At 46.2% G+C, this 18,502-nt stretch overlaps 1 protein-coding gene across 4 annotated transcripts in view; it reads right to left on the reverse strand.

The window, feature by feature from the left end:
- Positions 1–18,502, reverse strand: part of TMEM26 (transmembrane protein 26) — a 76,032-nt gene that overhangs the window by 21,430 nt on the left and 36,100 nt on the right. For all 4 annotated transcript variants that reach the window (XR_009463036.1, XM_059729857.1, XM_059729856.1 and 1 more), the window contains exons 3-5: positions 15,974–16,087; positions 14,497–14,717; positions 11,782–11,858 (exon numbers count right to left, since the gene is read on the reverse strand). Coding sequence is in view for 3 of the 4 variants with exons in the window: in XM_059729857.1 (XP_059585840.1) it covers positions 11,782–11,858; positions 14,497–14,717; positions 15,974–16,087 (412 nt within the window). In the remaining variant the exon portion in view is untranslated. The remainder of the gene's footprint in view (positions 1–11,781; positions 11,859–14,496; positions 14,718–15,973; positions 16,088–18,502) is intronic.

An 18,502-nucleotide genomic window follows, 5' to 3' on the forward strand; every position in this document is an offset into this window, starting at 1 on the left:
ACAGCAGATTTAGATTGGACATTAGGAAGAACTTCTTCACAGTTCGAGTGGCCAGGGTCTGGAACGGGCTCCCAAGGGAGGTGGTGCTCTCCCCTACCCTGGGGGTCTTCAAGAGGAGGTTAGATGAGTATCTAGCTGGGGTCATCTAGACCCAGCACTCTTTCCTGCTTATGCAGGGGTTCGGACTCGATGATCTATTGAGGTCCCTTCCGACCCTAACATCTATGAATCTATGAATCTATGACCCCCCTAGCCCCTTTTGTCCATAGTGCTAGCCAGCGTAGCACTGCCAAGCCTATAAGCATGCTGAGGGTTTTTCTTCCCATGGTGGAGAACCTTGCATTTTTCAGTGTTAAACACCATCAGGTTCTCATTTGCCCATTTCCTGAGCCTGTCCAGGTTATCCTGGATCACTCTCCTGTCCTCAGGTGTGGACATTTTACCCCAAAGTTTGGTGTCGTCGGTGAACTTGTCCGGTCCACTTTTGACACCAATGTCCACATTGTTAATGAAGACGTTTAATAGTATAGACCCAAGGACAGAGCCTTGAGGGATCCCACTGGTCACAGCACACGATGACGATTGACTTCCATCAATCACCACCCTCTGGGCCCAGCCATGGAGCCAATTTCCCAGCCAGCGGATCATGGTGGACCCATGGCCGCAGTTGGCCAGTTTTGCTAAGAGGTGATCATGGGATTCCAGATCGAAGGCTTTTTTGAAGTCAAGATATATGACATCAATCTCTTCTCCCTTGTCCAGGTGACAGGTCACCTGGTCATAAAAGGAAATAAGATTGGTCAAGCAAGACCTACCCACAACAAACCCATGCTGGCTATCCCTCAGGATGTTGCTATCAGCCAGTCTGTTAAGAATGGTCTCTTTGATAATCTTTTCTAAGACCTTCCCCAGGATAGAGGTCAGGCTGATGGGCCTGTAGTTTGCTGGATCCATTTTACTTCCTTTCTTGAAGATAGGCACCATATTGGCCTTCTTCCAGTCTTCGGGCACTTCACCGGAGCACCAGGAGTTCTGGAAGATCCATGCCAGGAGCTGAGCTATGATGCTTGCCAGCTCCTTGAGTACCCTGGGGTGTAAATTGTCAGGGCCAACTGAATTGAAGGTATCCAGCCTCGAAAGGTATTCCTTCAGAAGGTTAGCATTGATGGAGGGAATCTCCCTCACCCGAGCCTTCCCATCCCATAATGAGGGACTGGTGAGAAACCGACGCAAAGTACCCATTTAGCAAGATGGCTTTTTCCTGGGTGTCGGTTGTCAGTTGTCCTGTCTGGTCTAGCAGGCATCCAATGTTACCCTTGCTTTTCCTCCATCTCTTCACATATTTAAAAAATAACTTTTTATTGTCCTTGATACTTGTAGGTAGTTGGAGTTCAGTTGCAGCCTTGGCTTTCCCGTTCACTCCCTGCAGGTCTGGACCAGTGCAGAATATTCCTCCTTGTGTAAGGTTTGACCTAGAAACTACTATGCAAAGCCTAAGCAAAAGTGAATGTTGTGTGTCGAATGCCCATCTGCAATGATAAGGGGCAGACAGTCTTAGATAGAGGAAGCTTGAAAACAAAAAAACAGAATCAGAGGTACTGGAGCAAAGAGCTCATTAAAATACTAAAAATCACACCCCGAGGCGGGGAAGATGTATGCTAATGGAACATATATGTACGTTAATGAGATACATAGCTAAAACACAGGTATAGAGACATGCTCAGTAAAGAACTCCTTGCGTCACTCCTTTATAACCAATTAGCAAACAAGGATGCTTATGAAGATTCAACCTCTGGTATATAAGGGGCTCAGTATTGAATGTGCTTGTGCTTGTCTTGGGAGATTATTCCGCTTGCACCTTTTATTGCTAGCAATAAATCATTTTTATACTTTCACCCCTGGTATCTTTATTGGCCTTTGCATACCGGGCACGAACCCAGACTTGGGCTGGGGCCTAACAGTTTTTGGCACCCCAGATGGGACTGCCGTAGATAAGCTTTGCCCGGACTAACTGACGACCAGTTTATCTGCTTCTTCTTATCAAAAGTCAAGCGCGCCCCGGGATTTCTTTTCCCGGTGAGACTTTTGTTTCAGGAGAAGCTGGATCGCTGAGGCGGCAGTAGCCTAACGGTGCAACGCCATAGAGTGAAAGTATCAGTAACAGGCACCTGGGTGAGAGGGTAGAAAGGGCATAAGGCCTACCGTCAGTACGTCTGCCTGGGATTATCTCTGTAAGTATTCTGTCTGGCCCGAGTCCAAGACCAGTGATTTTTCCCCTGTGAGGACAAGGACTAAAAACAGATCCCTGGATCCCAGGTAAGTCGGACGGTCAGAACAGGGTCCTGAAATGGGTACTATTAACAGTAAGGTTAGCAAATGTACCCCCCTCTCTTGTGTATTGAGACATTGGGCAGAGTTTGGTGAGGATGCTATGACTAAGAAGAAAGCTAAACTCTTCTGTGAAACTGCATGGCCACGCTATCAGCTAGATGATAAAGAATATTGGCCTCGGGAGGGAAGTGTTAATTATAATACCATCTTACAATTGATTTTGTTCTGCCGGCAGAATGGTAAATGGGAGGAATTGATGTATGCGCAAGCGTTTATGTCTCTTTGTAGAGATAAAAAAGTTTTGGAGGAATGTGGATTGGGGGAGGGGGTTGGGATCTGTGAGATGGCTGTGGCTCGACCAGCTGCAAATCCTGTCCTGGACTGTCCGGAGCCAGAGGCTCTTCCCCCTGTGTTGCCTTTACCTTATCCTCTTCCTCCTCCTCCTTCTCCTCCTCCTGATTCATCTGATTCCTCGTTGGCATCTGCTCTTCCTGCTTCTTCCCCCCCCTGAGGCAGAAGTTGTAAATACTCCCCGACATAGGGATCTGGAACAGCGCCAACCATGGCCGTCAGGTGTTTGGCAATCTCCAAACTCCCCGACTTCTCCTGATATAAGCCCGGGAGGAGGATGGAGAGTACAGTTAGAAGCAGACTCCGGGGTTAAGGGAAAATATCACAGGGAATCTGATTCTGGCCGTGGGAAGGGAAATGGGGTATTTCCCCTAAGAGAACAAGTGGTACCCGGGCCTCTCGAAGATGACGGTGAGCCAACCTACCGTCGAACCTTTGTGCACATTCCTTTTAATACCTCAGATTTGTATAATTGGAAGAACAATAACCCCAGCTTGAGAGAGAATCCTGAAAAGGTACAGAACCAGTTTAAAATGATTTTCAAAACCCATAACCCAACTTGGGCAGATGTTCAGTCTCTTCTAGATATCTTGTTGACACCAGAGGAAAGGAGAATGGTAGTGAACAAAGCTCGTGAGTACGTGGAAAAGGAAATTATTGCAGGGAACTTGCAAGGAAATAGAGATGATCATGTCCCCATCCAGGAGCCAGATTGGAAACCAGACCAAGATATGACCTCCATCCGTGCCTATCGAGAATATATCCTCCGAGGATTGAGGGATGCTGTGAAAAAACCTCAAAATCTCAGTAAGGTGTATGAGATTCGACAGGAGGCTAATGAGACCCCGAGTGCTTTTTTGGAAAGAATTTACAATACTTTCAGACAATATACTCGTGAGGATCCAGAGGATGCATCGAACGCTCGCATGGTAAATATGATCTTTATGGCTCAGAGTGCACCAGACATTAGAAAGAAGTTGCAGAAGGCAGACGGAGCAACAGGTATGCCTATTTCCCAACTAGTAGACATTGCTTACCAAGTATTTACTAACCGAGAAAGTGTTCAGGAAAAGAAACAGGACAAGAAAGAGGAGAGAAAGATGAAAATGCAGGCAGCCCTAGTGGCAGCTGCAATCACGAGAAAACCTAGAGATGAGGGATCCTGGAGACAGCCGCAGAGACGGGGTCCATTAGAGAAAGATCAATGTGCCTTTTGCAAACGAAAAGGACATTGGAAGCGGGAATGCCCTTATCGAAAAGTTGGGGAAGGTGAAAAGAAGAAAGAGGAGAGCAGTGGATTGTTCGCTTTTGGAAGGGATTCAGATTGAAGGGGACCGGAGGCCCGGGAGGGAAAGATAACCCAGATCCCAGTGTCCCCTGACGAGCCTCTGGTTAAAATGCAACTAGGGGACAGAGATGAATTGGTAGATTTTCTCGTAGATACAGGTGCTGCCCATTCTGTTTTAACTCAAAAACTGAAACCTTTAAGTAAAAAGACTGTGCCGGTGGTAGGGGTTACAGGGAAGGCAGTAACACGATCCTTCCTACAGCCAATGACCTGTAATATTGGGCAGGCCGAAGTTACCCATCAATTCTTGTACATGCCAAACTGCCCCGTTCCCCTTTTAGGGAGAGACCTCCTCTGTAAACTGCAAGCTACGTTGTCGTTCCAGGATGGGCAAATGTTTTTAACAGTGCCCCCTGAAAAGGGGTGGCATTTACAGGCTTGCCTTCTCGGCCTTCTCCAAGAGGAGAGTACACCGGATATTCCTCAACCCCTGCTCGATGCTGTTGTTCCATGGGTATGGGCAGGTCACCGACCTGGGAAGGCTAAAAATGCTGACCCTGTGAAGATTCAACTTTTGCCAGGGGCCCAGCCTCCATGTGTGAAACAATATCGATTGTGGATGGAAGCCAGGAAAGGACTGAAGCCGTTAGTTGAACGGTTCCTGGAGTATGGCCTTCTCCGTGAATGTACATCAGCTTTTAACACACCCATCTTGCCTGTGAAGAAGCCTAAGAGTAATGAATATCGTTTCGTCCAAGACTTGAGAGCTGTAAATAAAGTGGTTGTGAGTATATACCCGGGCGTGCCTAATCCGTACACCTTGCTATCTGCTTTGAACCCAGATCATAATTGGTTTACGGTTATTGATTTAAAAGATGCTTTCTTCTGTATACCGGTAGAGAAGGGATCTCAGGAAATATTTGCATTTGAATGGGAAGACCCAGATACTAGCATTAAGACTCAGTTGTGCTGGACTGTTTTACCCCAAGGATTTAAAAACAGCCCAACGTTATTTGGCAATGCATTAAGCAAGGATTTACGCAGGCTAGAATTGCCACTGTCCTGTGCTCTTTTGCAATATGTAGATGACTTGCTTTTAACAGCCACCACTGAAGCAAGCTGCCTGGAAGGAACAATTTGCCTCCTTAATTTTCTGGGTCAACAAGGGTATCACGTTTCCAGGAAAAAGATGCAGCCCATATCCCAGAAGGTCACATATTTGGGATTTGAATTACAGCCTGGACAGAGAGCCCTGTTGCCTGAAAGAAAAGAAGCTATATGCCGGCTGGCACCCCCAATAACAAAGAAACAACTACGAGGATTTTTAGGTACAGTAGGTTTTTGCAGGATTTGGATTCCAAATTTTGCGGTTATTGCAAAACCTCTATATGAGGCAACACACGGAGATGAAAAGGTACTCGAATGGACTGAAGAGTGTGAGCAAGCATTCTGCCAGTTAAAGCAGGCTGTCATTGAAGCACCCGCCTTAGGACTACCGGACATGAGTAAGCCTTTTTCCCTTTTTGTGCATGACCGAGGTGGGGTAGCCGTGGGAGTCTTAACACAGAAATTGGGTAGCTGGCAACGACCAGTGGCATATTTTTCAAAAAAATTAGACTTTGTGTCATGTGGATGGCCTGCTTGTCTCCGGGCTGTTGCTGCTACCTGTCTGCTAATACAAGAAGCTGAAAAATTAACCCTAGGCCATGAAATGATTGTATATATTCCTCATGCGGTACTTACAGTCTTGGAACAGAAAGGAGGGAACTGGTTAACTCCGGGACGAATGGCTCGATATCAGGCCATCCTCCTAGATAAGCCTGAAATAAAATTAGCCATTTCTCGCAATGTAAATCCAGCAACACTGTTGCCATCTATGGGTGACACACCAGATCTTGTGCATGACTGTTTGCAAACATTGGAAACTGTTTATTCTTCAAGACCAAATTTGAGAGACAGACCTCTTGAAAAAGCTGACCTGGAGTTCTACACTGATGGCAGCTCGAGTATAGAGAATGGAATTCGAAAATCCGGATACGCTATCGTGACTGCACAGAATGTGATAGAAGCAGGACCTTTAAACCCATCTGTTTCAGCTCAAAAGGCTGAACTCATTGCTATGACTCAGGCTTTGCAATTGGCGGCCAACAAAACTGTCAATATTTATACTGACTCTAAATATGTTTTCCTTGTTTTACATGCTCACGGAGCGCTATGGAAAGAGCGAGGTCTACTTGATTCAAAAGGAACAGGCATTAAACATAGCAAGCAGATAAAAGCCCTCCTTAAGGCAGTCTGGGAACCGAAAGAAGTAGAGATAATGCACTGCAAAGCTCATCAAAAGAAAAATGATGATTCTTCCACAAAAGGTAATCGATTTGCTGACGCTACAGCAAAGAAAGCAGCTAAAAAACCTCAGACAGACTTGCTGCCCGAAGTAAGTAATCTGTTACCTCTCCTCCCAGACTTATACCAGCCTGTGACACCACAGTACGGGGAAAGAGACAAACAATTGATAAGAGAGTTTCAAGCAAAGAAGGGGGAGCACGGGTGGCTAGTAGCAAAGGATGGCCGCATTATCATCCCAGCTGCCTGGGTTCATGTGGTAGTGAAGAGAGCTCATCATGGCACCCACTATGGACCCAGGGCCCTGATAAGGTGGATCAGTCACTATGTAACTGGAGTGGGATTAAGAGAGGCTGCCAAGAAGATATCAGAGACATGTGAGGTCTGCCAGAGAAATAACCGAAAAGGAGGGAGAAAAGAAACTTCAGGACATCAGAGAATAGGCAATGGGCCAGGAGAAGAATGGCAGGTGGATTTTACTGAGTTACCCCGGCAACAGGGGATGAGATATCTCCTTGTCTTTGTGGACACTTTCTCTAATTGGGTTGAGTGCTTCCCATGTCGGACTGCCCAAGCCCGAGAGGTGGTCAAGGCACTCCTACAAGAAATTATACCTCGCTTCGGACTTCCAAAAGGAATAGGGTCAGACAATGGCCCACATTTCATTGCACAAATTACTCAAAAGGTTTCTGAGTTCCTGGGAATCAGCTGGCATTTACACACCCCTTGGAGACCCCAGTCCGGTGGAAAAGTGGAACGTATGAATCAGACCTTAAAAAGACACCTTGCAAAGATTTGCCAAGAAGCTCGACTCAAATGGCCAGAGGCCCTACCCTTGGCCCTGTTGCGAGTAAGGGTCGCACCACATTCTAAATTGGGATTAAGCCCATTTGAGATAATGTATGGTAAGCCTTACCCTCTGAGTCTGCCCATGGGTACTGAACAACAGTTACGGGTTTTAGGAGAGGGAATGATTAGAGAATATGTATGGTCTTTGGTTTCTGTTTTGTCTTCCATTCATCAGCAGGTACGGGACGTGCTGCAGACACAGAACCAGTCTCCTACCCCGGAAAATCAATTATTACCTGGAAGTTACGCTCTCGTGAAAGATTGGAACGAGGAACCACTTCGAGCCAGATGGAAGGGCCCGTATAGAGTACTTTTAACGACCCCAACGGCAGCAAAGCTCGAAGGAATCAAGACTTGGATACATTCCAGTCGCCTAAAGCCGGTGGCTGAACCAGAACAAGAAGAAACTCCTGCAAACTCCGGGACCGGAGGCAGAGAACAGTGGAAGGTGGAGCCAATAAGGGACTTAAAATTCCTATTCAAAAGAAAGGAACTTTGAATAATTTGTCAATCTTTGATCAAGTTTTACAAGCCTTATTATGAAATTGTTCAAGGTTTTAGTGTGGGGATATATATAAGTGGGGGACTATTGTAAAAGAGAAAAGCAGAGACATGTTTTCTGTACGGGTTCAGGCAACAGCTAATGCTTCTGAATGTTTCTTAATAGTGAATTGTACCAGTAATTGCTTTAAATTGAACCAAGGTAGAAAAATCTTCTGTAATAAGACCAGTCAAATTGAATGAAGCAATCATAATTAATAATAATTATAAATGCTCCAGATGAGGGAAATGTAAGGTTTGACCTAGAAACTACTATGCAAAGCCTAAGCAAAAGTGAATGTTGTGTGTCGAATGCCCATCTGCAATGATAAGGGGCAGACAGTCTTAGATAGAGGAAGCTTGAAAACAAAAAAACAGAATCAGAGGTACTGGAGCAAAGAGCTCATTAAAATACTAAAAATCACACCCCGAGGCGGGGAAGATATATGCTAATGGAACATATATGTACGTTAATGAGATACATAGCTAAAACACAGGTATAGAGACATGCTCAGTAAAGAACTCCTTGCGTCACTCCTTTATAACCAATTAGCAAACAAGGATGCTTATGAAGATTCAACCTCTGGTATATAAGGGGCTCAGTATTGAATGTGCTTGTGCTTGTCTTGGGAGATTATTCCGCTTGCACCTTTTATTGCTAGCAATAAATCATTTTTATACTTTCACCCCTGGTATCTTTATTGGCCTTTGCATACCGGGCACGAACCCAGACTTGGGCTGGGGCCTAACACTTGGAGGTGGATCCAGTCCTCCATACTTTGTAGGTCTTTCTTTTTAGACAGGAGGTCCACTAATTCCCTGCAGAGCCAAGGGGGCTGCTGTGCCCTTTTGCTGCCTTTCCTCTGAGATGGGATAGACTTTGCTTGTGCATCCAGTATTGCTCCCTTGAGGAGCAACCACTCATCCTAAACTCGCCTCCCTTTTGGATTGTGGTCTCTTAGGGCCTTACTGACAAGCCTCCTGAGATTGTCAAAGTCAGCTTTCCTGAATTCAAAGACTTCTATATTGCTGACTGACTTGCCAGCTTTACGGCAGATGGTGAAGATTATCAACTTGTCCCTGTCACCCAGGTTCCCTTCGATCATTAGGCCACTGGTTAGGTCATCCCCCATTGCCACTACCACATCAAGCAGTGCTTTACCTCTTGTTGGCCTGTAGACTTCTTGAGTCACACATGTGAGAAAGCTTTGTGACCATTCAGATTTCACTGGGCACTCTTCCCATGAGATGTCTGGGTAGTTGAAGTCTCCCATGACAACCATGCACCAGAAGCATGCAGCCTCAGCCAATTCCCTGGTGAACTCCTGGTCAAGCTCTTGATTCTGGGTAAGCGGTCTGTAGTAGACTCCCACCATTGTGTCCCCTGTGCCGTGTTCCCTATGGATTTTATCCCAGAGGGTCTCCAGTCATCCATCCTGGGTGCCTATGTTGGCTTGCAGGGTCACGTAGCTTTCCTTGACATAAAGAGCTACACCCCAGCCCCTTTTTTCCACTTGATCTCTCCCGTATAGGGTATAGCCATCTATACCTGTGGCCCAGTCATGGGTGGAGTCCCACCAGGTCTCTGTTATCCCTGACATCATAATTATTTGTGTTAAGCAGGAGGACAAGTTCCTCCTGTTTATTCCCCAAGCTCCTGGCATTTGTGTACTGGCACGCAAGTGTCCCTTTGGGGGCCCTTGCCTTGCCTACAGATTGTTCCAGGCCTGGGGCGGGGGTGGGCTCCCTTAAGTGCCTTAGCCTGCTGGCTTTGCAAAGGTTGCTCAGTGGGCCAGCAGTGGCAGTAGTCCCCCCATCCCCTGGCGGGCTTAGTTTAAAGCCCAGTGGAGCAGGTCAGCCAGTCTGGCTAAGAAGAGCCTCCACCCCAGCAGAGAGAAGTAGAGGCCATCCCTTCCCAGCAGCTCACTGCCTCTCTCACCAAAGAGTAGACTGTGGTCATGGAAACTTGCTTGACCAATCTCATTTCCTTCTACGCGGTCTTCCTTCTTGTGGTCCTGCTTCACCAATCTCATTTCCTTCTATGACCAGGTGACCTATCGCCTGGCCAAGGGAGAATAGATTGATGTCATATATCTGGACTTCAAAAAAGCCTTCGATCTGGTATCCCATGATCACCTCTTGGCGAAACTGGCCAACTGTGGCCTTGGGTCCACCATGATATGCTGGCTGGGAAATTGGCTATGTGGTCGGACCCAGAGGGTAGTAATTGATGGAAGTCAATCATCATGGTGCCCTGTGACCACTGTGGTCCCTCAAGGCTCTGTCCTTAAACCCATATTGTTCAACATCTTCATTAATGATGTGGACACTGGAGTCAGAAGCGGACTGGCCAAGTTCACTGATGACAACAAAGTTTGGGGCAAAGCATCCACACCAGAAAACAGGAGGGTGATCCAGGCTGACCTGGACAGGCTCAGCAAATGGGCAGATGAGAACCTGATGGTGTTTAACACTGAAAAATGCAAGGTTCTCCACCTTGGGAGGAAAAACCTGCGGCATCCTTATAGGCTCGGCCGTGCTACACTGGTTAGCACTACAGAAGAAAGAGACGTGGGGGTCATCATTGACCACAAGATGAACATGAGCCTGCAATGTGATGCTGTGGCTAGTAAAGCAACCAAAATGCTGGCTTGCATCCATAGATGCTTCTTAAGCAAATCCTGGGACGGCATTCTCCCCTTGTACTCGGCCATGGTGAGGCCGCAGCTGGAGTACTGCATCCAGTTTTGGGTTCCACAATTCAAAAAGGATGTGGAGAACCTTGAGAGAGTGCAGAGGAGAGCCATGCATATGATCAGAGGTCAGGAAAACAGACCTTATGACAACAGACTGAGAGCCATGGGGCTCCTTAGCCTGGAAAAGTGCAGGCTCAGGGATGATCTGATGGCTACCTATAAGTTTATCAGGGGTGACCACCAGTATCTGGGGGAACGTTTGATCACCAGAGCACCCCAAGGGATGACAAGGTCAAATGGTTACAAACTACTGCAAGACCGATTCAGGTTGGACATAAGGAAGAATTTCTTTACTGTCCGAGCCCCCAAGGTCTGGAACAGCCTGCCATCGGAGGTGGTTCAAGCACTTACATAGAATACCTTCAAAAGTAAATTGGATGCTTATCTTGCTGCAATCCTGTGACCCCAGCTGATTTCCTGCCCTTTGGGCAGGGAGCTGGACTCAATGATCTTCCAAGGTCCCTTCCAGCCCTAATGTCTATGAAATCAATTAAATAAGCTGAAGTCTTCACGGTGACACCAGCGCTGCAGTCTTTGGTTTGCTACCTTGATCCTCCTCTCCCTCCTCAGCCCATAGCCTGAAACTGGAAAAGACTATATGCACCATAAGTAAAATCTATATATTATCTTGTCTTACAGGCACAGTATCATTATAATCAATCATTTAAAGTCATCCAGGGAACATTTTTCATAGGGTTAAAGGAGACTCATGCATACTAGTGCTGATAATCCTGTGTTTTTTGGTATCCGTAAATTAACAAGACTGGAGTAATTCACATTTTATGCAAGCACTGTACATGTCTCCTATCAATTATACCTTTATGTACTGTGCAGTTAGCATCTCATGTAGATGCACCCCCTGTCTGATCTCCAGCTCTGATTCCTGATTCCTGTCCAATCTGCTGCTGTGATACCATGATCTACCTTAGTGGCTGCCAGCATAGTCCCAGGAGTTGATTTAACTTCAGAGTTTGTGTAGTTAAGGTTCAGTCAGTGTGTTCCCATTCTAAGGAAGGCACCAGAGAAGATAGTCCTATTTGTTCCAATTCCAGCTTGCTTGGAAGCTTACTGTGTGTTAGAGAAATTGCAGCTCAATCTGAAAAAAAAATCCTTCAAAATCTTATCATAGTCTTTTGTGATGTCAGTCTCTTTCTTCCCAAAGCCTTTGGTATATTCTCTGCTGGGTTTTTTGCGGTTTTTGGGGGGTGTTTTTGTTTGGGGGGTGTTCATTTGCTTGGAGCTGTAAGTGTTCAAAGCCCTGAGGTGTGCAAGCAAAAGAAATGTTTTATTTTATTTTCTCATCTACATGCACATACTAACCTGCAAGATCAAGTGGAAACTGCAACATACTCCAAGTCCAGACAGCAAGAATTGCATACACAAGAACATGGTTATTCCTTTAAAAAATTAAAAAAAAAGGTAAGGAGATGGCCCCTGGGTCTTTAGGACATCACCATTGTAAAGGAATTTGCATGTAACTGTATAGCTGTTGGGTACTTGAAAGCTCTTGGGACACTCCAGGAGAATTATGGAGAAACATGGGACAGTCCTTGCTAAGAACTTCTGCAGTTCTTGATGTGATTCAGCCATGTGTGTAAGAGGATTACCCCAGAGCTTAATATTCTAAACTGATCCGAGCATGGAAACAAATTTTTGGAGCTGTAAGTGTTCAAAGCCCTGAGGTGTGCAAGCAAAAGAAATGTTTTATTTTATTTTCTCATCTACATGGGGGGGGGGGTAGGAGGGGGGAGGGAGGGGGAGGAAGTAGATGCTTTGCCCTTGTAGCTTTTTTTTTTTATCAGGCTGAACCTTCTCTGTTATGTGTTAGGGACCATTTCCTACTGTGAAGCAAATTTGATTGGTAGGTGTAAAGGTTAGTGGAATAATGAAAAGCACCTGGTTTATACATATTTTCAGAGATGAAAACAGAGTCCAGCTCCCCATGATATGTGGGAGTTGCATTATTTGTGAGAAATCAGATAATGTTTATCTGTTAAAAGCTTCCAAAGTTGTGCAAGTCCCTCGTCATCTGCAAATTCACACTGGAAACATTCCCTGTTTTCTACATAAAATAACCAACCGCACAATTTAGATAATAAATAAAGCAAACTATTTAATACAACATCACAGTCAGTAAGTATCTAATTTATGAAAAAGAATTTTATGAACGATTTACTAACACATTTTTACTGATTTACATTTCTCTGTTTTTACATATTTGTACCAATAGTTGGACTAGCTCTAGCTGTAAGTACTGTAACACCACATTACACCATATCTTCACTCAGCCCCATTATTTTATGGGATGTAGTAAGTTTCTATGTTTGTTATATATCAATATCTCCAATAAAACTCATGGGACCTACTTGTGCCCCTTAGGAAGGGCTAGGGCAGGGGTTTTCAACCTTTTTTAATAAGTGTACCCCTTCTGCCTCAAAGTTTCAGCTCATGTACCTCTTTATATATTTTTCTTGTTTTAAAAGGGCGGTGTGTGTGTGTGAAAATTGAGGCCCCCATGGTGAGGGAGGGCTGGGGCTGGGGCAGGGGCAGAGGCAGGCACTGCACAGCCAGGGTAAAGTGTGGGATGGAGCCACAAGAGCAGCTTGTCTGGGGGGTGTGGGGAGGCGGGGCAGGGGAACGTGCCCCCACATCTGTGCATGGGGCAGAGGCAGCTGCTGCTGCAGGCTGGACTATACACCCTGCTGCTGCTGCCCCAAGAGCCATGCGACGCCATGTCCCTCCTGCCCCTGGGTGGGCAGGGGAAAGACACACACACACACATACAAACACACAAAGATGCAGACACAACACACAAAGATGCAGTCACACACAGATACATACATGGACTCACCCCCCCAGCAGGCGAGTGTGTGTGGGGGAAAGGGGTGGGCTAGGGGGGAGGGGAGGGAAGGGGCTGCAGGAAGGGGGCAGATGGACATCCCCACAGTGCAGGAGGGTGTGGGGTAGGGGCAGGAGTGAAGGGTATTTAGACCAGGCTGGGTCCTGGGACACTGGGAGCCTGGTGCCACATCCAGAGGCTGTCAAGGGAGTGGCTGGGGACAGGGTGACTGCTGAAGCCCAGCTGTCCTGCAAGAAGAGCGGTTGCACTGTCAAAGGCACCCCACTGGGCTAGCAGGCCCAGAAGAAGATTAATCAGGCACTAATTCAATTTATAATAACCACTTTCAGGCATCTGCACAAACATTTGCCATCTCTGTCACTGTCTTCACACCCCACGCTGCTGTCTCCACCATGCCTTGCGCCACTTTCCCATGGCCAGTTGCACATGAGGCTCCACCAGCAGCTGACTGGTCTTGCACCCAGGAAATCATGTGCTGCTGGAGGCAGGCAGAGGACACACTCCCTCTCCTCCCACCCCTGCTGTTCAGAGCCTCACAGCTCTGTTGTAAGGGGGTAGAGGCTAATCAGGAGAGCGAGCTGGGGTGGGGAGGCACTGCAGTGTGCTATGTGTGGCTGGTGGCACCCAGCGCATCCCTCCCCCTCCCCAGAGGAGACACTGCTGCTGCACCCCAGGGTGCACTCCATGCTCACCCACCTGCACGTACACCCAACCTTTTTAAGTATCTCTGGGTTTATGCGTACCCCCCAGTTGACAACACTTGGGTTAGGGAAAGTTAGGAATATAATAGAGTCCACTGAATACAGCAGTTATCTCTGATACAACAACTTAAAACAGTGGCTCTCAAGTTTTTTTTTTTTGCTGTAACTCTAAATCTAGGTTGTGATCCCAGCCCCATGCCTCCGTCGCTGACTCACTCATACCCGGTGGTGCCAGCAGAGCCTGGGGCATGCTGGGATCATGGGGGGCAGCAGCAGTGAGAGCCATGTGGACTGTGCACCCTGCAGGTGGTAGAGGAGGAGCGAGGGACTGATTTGGGACCCTTGGGTCACAACCCAAGTTTGGGAGCCACTGACTTAAAATGTACAGAAAGTAACAAAATTTAATGTGAAACAAATATCTTTGAGTAGTTCTCTGCTGCATGTAAAGTATGTACTTCAGGAAATAATATTTACCTTATGTCTTTTATTTCCAAGGTCTCACTAGTGAATTCAAGTATATCTGCTGCAGTTCCCACAAACATAAGAAGCAGCTGTGACAACTGATCACGGGTGATTTCACCACCAATAGGAAGAAGCCATCTCCCAATTATTAGTAGTAGTAGAAAAGTCTGGTGAAGTCCCAGCGTCCACGCACTCTCACACACTGTGGAGAGCTGACTGACAAGAACCTTAGCCTATTTAAAGACCAAAACAAAGAAAAAAATGCTTTAACTACAGGCAATCCCCAGTTAATGCTCTTAATTGGTTCTGGAAAAACTGAGTGTTAAGCAGAACCAAATGCTAAGCAAAACTCATTTCACCATAGGAATGAATGTAACTAGAAATAATTGGTTGCTATCTCTTCTCATTGCCACTGCCACATCCCTTACCCTGCCCCACCTGCCTGCTGGCCACTCCAGCCCCACATGCCAGCTCAGGCCTGGTGCTCCTGCTGCCCCGCCCTGGGCCCACCAGGGTAAGGAGCTCTTGCAGGAAGAACTACTTAGAGATGTTTGACAGTCTGGGCTGCTGCCTGCAAGATTAGTAGAGCTAGGTGGTACACAATAATAAAAGAGAAGTTTACCTCCTTAAAGAGGCAGAGTGTGGCCTGCATTATTATTCTTATATTGCAGCCCGTGGGGCTTGTTTTTCTGTTGTCTTTTATACCGGTGGATCAGGAAGAGGCTAATTGGGGAGGAGGAGGCCTCGTTGGGGCACACACTTATGTAGAACCCAGCACTAGAGGGGTTCATTCACAGGGGCTGGACAGCCCAGCACCAGAGGGGTGCAGTCGCAGGGGCCAGGGGCTCAGTGACAACTGGAGGCCAAGTTAGGACAAGACTTCATCGGTGAGATAATATTTATATACCACCTGTGAGATATAGGACATGGTAAAGGGGAGGTTTTGGAGCCACTCATCTAGCCCAAAATACTTGGGGTATTCCATGAAGCACCAACTTAGAGCAGGACCCAGCAAGGGGTAAAAGAACTTGCAGGGTTTAGTGGGGTCCAATAGGACTGTGACCATGCAGAAACTTGTGGGCAGCCTATTATTTATTTATACCAACAAGACATGGTGGGTGAGAAAAGAAGGTGCCAGCAGGGCAGAATTGACACAGTCATGGAGCCCTAGGAGCATCATGGCCAACCCTGGGGACGCAGCACTGTGACAACTACCCTTTGCAGAGCAAACAGCTTAAAACCCATTGAATTTCATCTTGTCACATTTAGGGAAGAAAAAAATTCCTTCAAACTAAGACTTCTATCAACAAGTTTTATTGCCCAGCACTGTACATCAGTGTCTTTTGATAAGTGTTATTACTTGCAACGATATCCTTTTTGTGTCCACTATGATAGAATTTACCAAATAGACCCAGTTATTTCTTATCATATGCCCCTTTCTAATCATAAGGGAGATGATGGGGATATAGAATAGGGAAAAGTATTCCACCAGCTTAATTAGGTGATGATCTGCTGCCTCGCTTCTGTTATTCTCTTTGGATTGATTGAAGTCTTCTCTGTGGCTGATATTCTGCAGCTTTTGTTCATATCCATTACTGCAAAACTGCAATAAAACAAAACATCAGATGTGAAATACACCATGTGGAGGTAGATTTCTGAGCAGACACCTCTTCCTCCCTTCTGGCATTTTAACTCCAATCTTTCAGTCTTGTGCTTTAGCCACATTTGCAGTATATCCTTGCAGCAACTTCTTATTTACTGCTTGCTAGCTTGAACTTTACAGTTAAAAAAACCCCAGCTAATCTCAACAGCACCATCTATTTTCTAAGACTATTCAAGAAACACCACATCATTCCCAGAGAACTAAACATCTACAAGCCTCTGACTACCACAACTCCAAATATGCTTCGCAACTATGCAGGAAAACTTCAGAAAAACTTAGAAATCATCTTCACATAACCTACTTCAAAAGTAATCAACTGAAGAAGGAAAACAATATATGTTACAACAACCTAAAAGACAGAAATCTGGATATCTTCCCAAACATTATACAATGTATACAAAAAGACTACCCAAGATTTTTTACAACATCCATCCAACCAAAAAGAAGAAATGGAACCAATTACTACAGAAACAACTTTCCCAGCCACAAAACAACCCTCAGAGAAACAACATCAATACTGTACAACATTCCAACCTCATACTTGATGAAACAGAAGGAATTAATCAATCCTCAAATATTATCAATCTCTCCACACACACACTTACCAAAGCTGGAAAATCTGTCCCCTCCAAAGGCCTTAATTTCTATCCTGAAAAATGCCTGAACAAGACACTACAATGTGGAGAAATAGAAGATTTTTTCTAACACCTCTGTATGAAGGAATATTTCCACATCAATGAAAATATTAATGCCAAAAAAGCATGTGTTCTCTTTCAGGTTGGCTCATCTCCTCTGGTGGGCTTTAAACTAGGTTCATCGGAGGAAGGGGAGGACAAGGACAGAGGGATCCATGGAACACTAAACCACGAGATACCCACAAGATCAGCCCAGGTAAGTATCAAAGAACCTATTAGGTAGCAGTGTAAGGACTTTCCAGGGGCAGCCACGAGGGGAATTAAGTGTATATATACAAATGCCAGGAGCATGGGAAACAAGCAGGAGGATCTAGAACTCTTGCTTGCGAGCAATAACTTTGACTTAGTGGGACTAACTGAAACCTGGTGGGACTCAACTCATGACTGGGTGGTAGGAATAGAGGGCTATAGGTTGTACAGGAGAGATAGAGGAGGGAAAAAAGGAGGGGGTGTTTGCTCTCTATGTCAAAGAATAGTACAAATCTTCCCTAATCAAATTGGGATCAGAGGATGGACAAGCAGAGACTCTGTGGGTTAGGATCCAAGGGGGATGGGGGGAAAGGGACTTGGTGGTGGGGGCCTACTACAGGCCTCCGCATCAGGAGGATGAGGTAGATGGGGAATTTTACAGGCATCTCTCAGAGGCTGTGCAGTCTAGAAACATGGTAGTCATGGGGGAACTTAACTAACCAGACATATGCTGGGAGGAAGAGTCAGCTAGATCTAACCACTCACACAGGTTCTTAACCTGTATTCAGGACCTCCACCTAACACAGGAGGTAAGGAGTCCCAGAAAGGGTAACGCCTTGCTTGACTTGGTGCTGGCCACCGGGGATGACCTGGTGGGGGACCTGCAGATTCAAGGCAACCTAGGGGACAGCAATCACCAAATGATAAAATTCACTATCTAGAGAAGGGTGGGCACTATACCTAGCAGGACACAGGTGCTAAACTTTAAAAAGGCTGATGTTAATAGGCTCAGTGAATTGGTTGGCAGGGTACTAGGAACCAAGAACCTAGATGCTTTGTGGGTCCAGGATGGGTGGTCATTCCTTAAGGATACCATTCTTTGGGCTCAGGGTGAGACAATCCCGTGGCAGAGGAAAGGGGGCAAAGGGGCCAGGAATCCCCTTTGGCTAACCAGGGTAATCCAGGATACCTTAAGGGCAAAAAAAGAAACATGCAGGAAGTGGAAGCAGGGGGTAGCTAGCAAGGAGGAGTACACTTCCTTGGCCCGCACCTGCAGGGAATCAGTGAGGAAGGCCAAGGCAGCTCTAGAACTCAGGCTAGCGGCAGGGATTAAGGACAATAAAAAGTAATTCTTTAGGTATGAACACCAACAAGGGGAACATCAGCTGGCCAACGGTCCATGCTGACATGGTAAAAGGACACTTGGAGGGACTGGATGTGTTCAAATCACCAGGACCAGAGGGACTCCACCCATGGGTAATGAAGGAATTAGTGAGTGTCATAGCAGAACCACTAGCAAGGATATATGAGCACTCATGGTGCTCGGGTCAGGTCCTGGAGGATTGGAAGAGGGCCAATGTCATCCCAATCTTTAAGAAGGGGAGGAAGGAGGATCCAGGGAACTATAGACCAGTCAGCCTTACTTCTATCCCTGGGAAAATCCTTGAAAAAATTATCAAGGATCACATCT

This window comes from Alligator mississippiensis, chromosome 6 (assembly GCF_030867095.1).
Source record: "Alligator mississippiensis isolate rAllMis1 chromosome 6, rAllMis1, whole genome shotgun sequence".
Taxonomy (NCBI): Eukaryota; Metazoa; Chordata; order Crocodylia; family Alligatoridae; genus Alligator; species Alligator mississippiensis.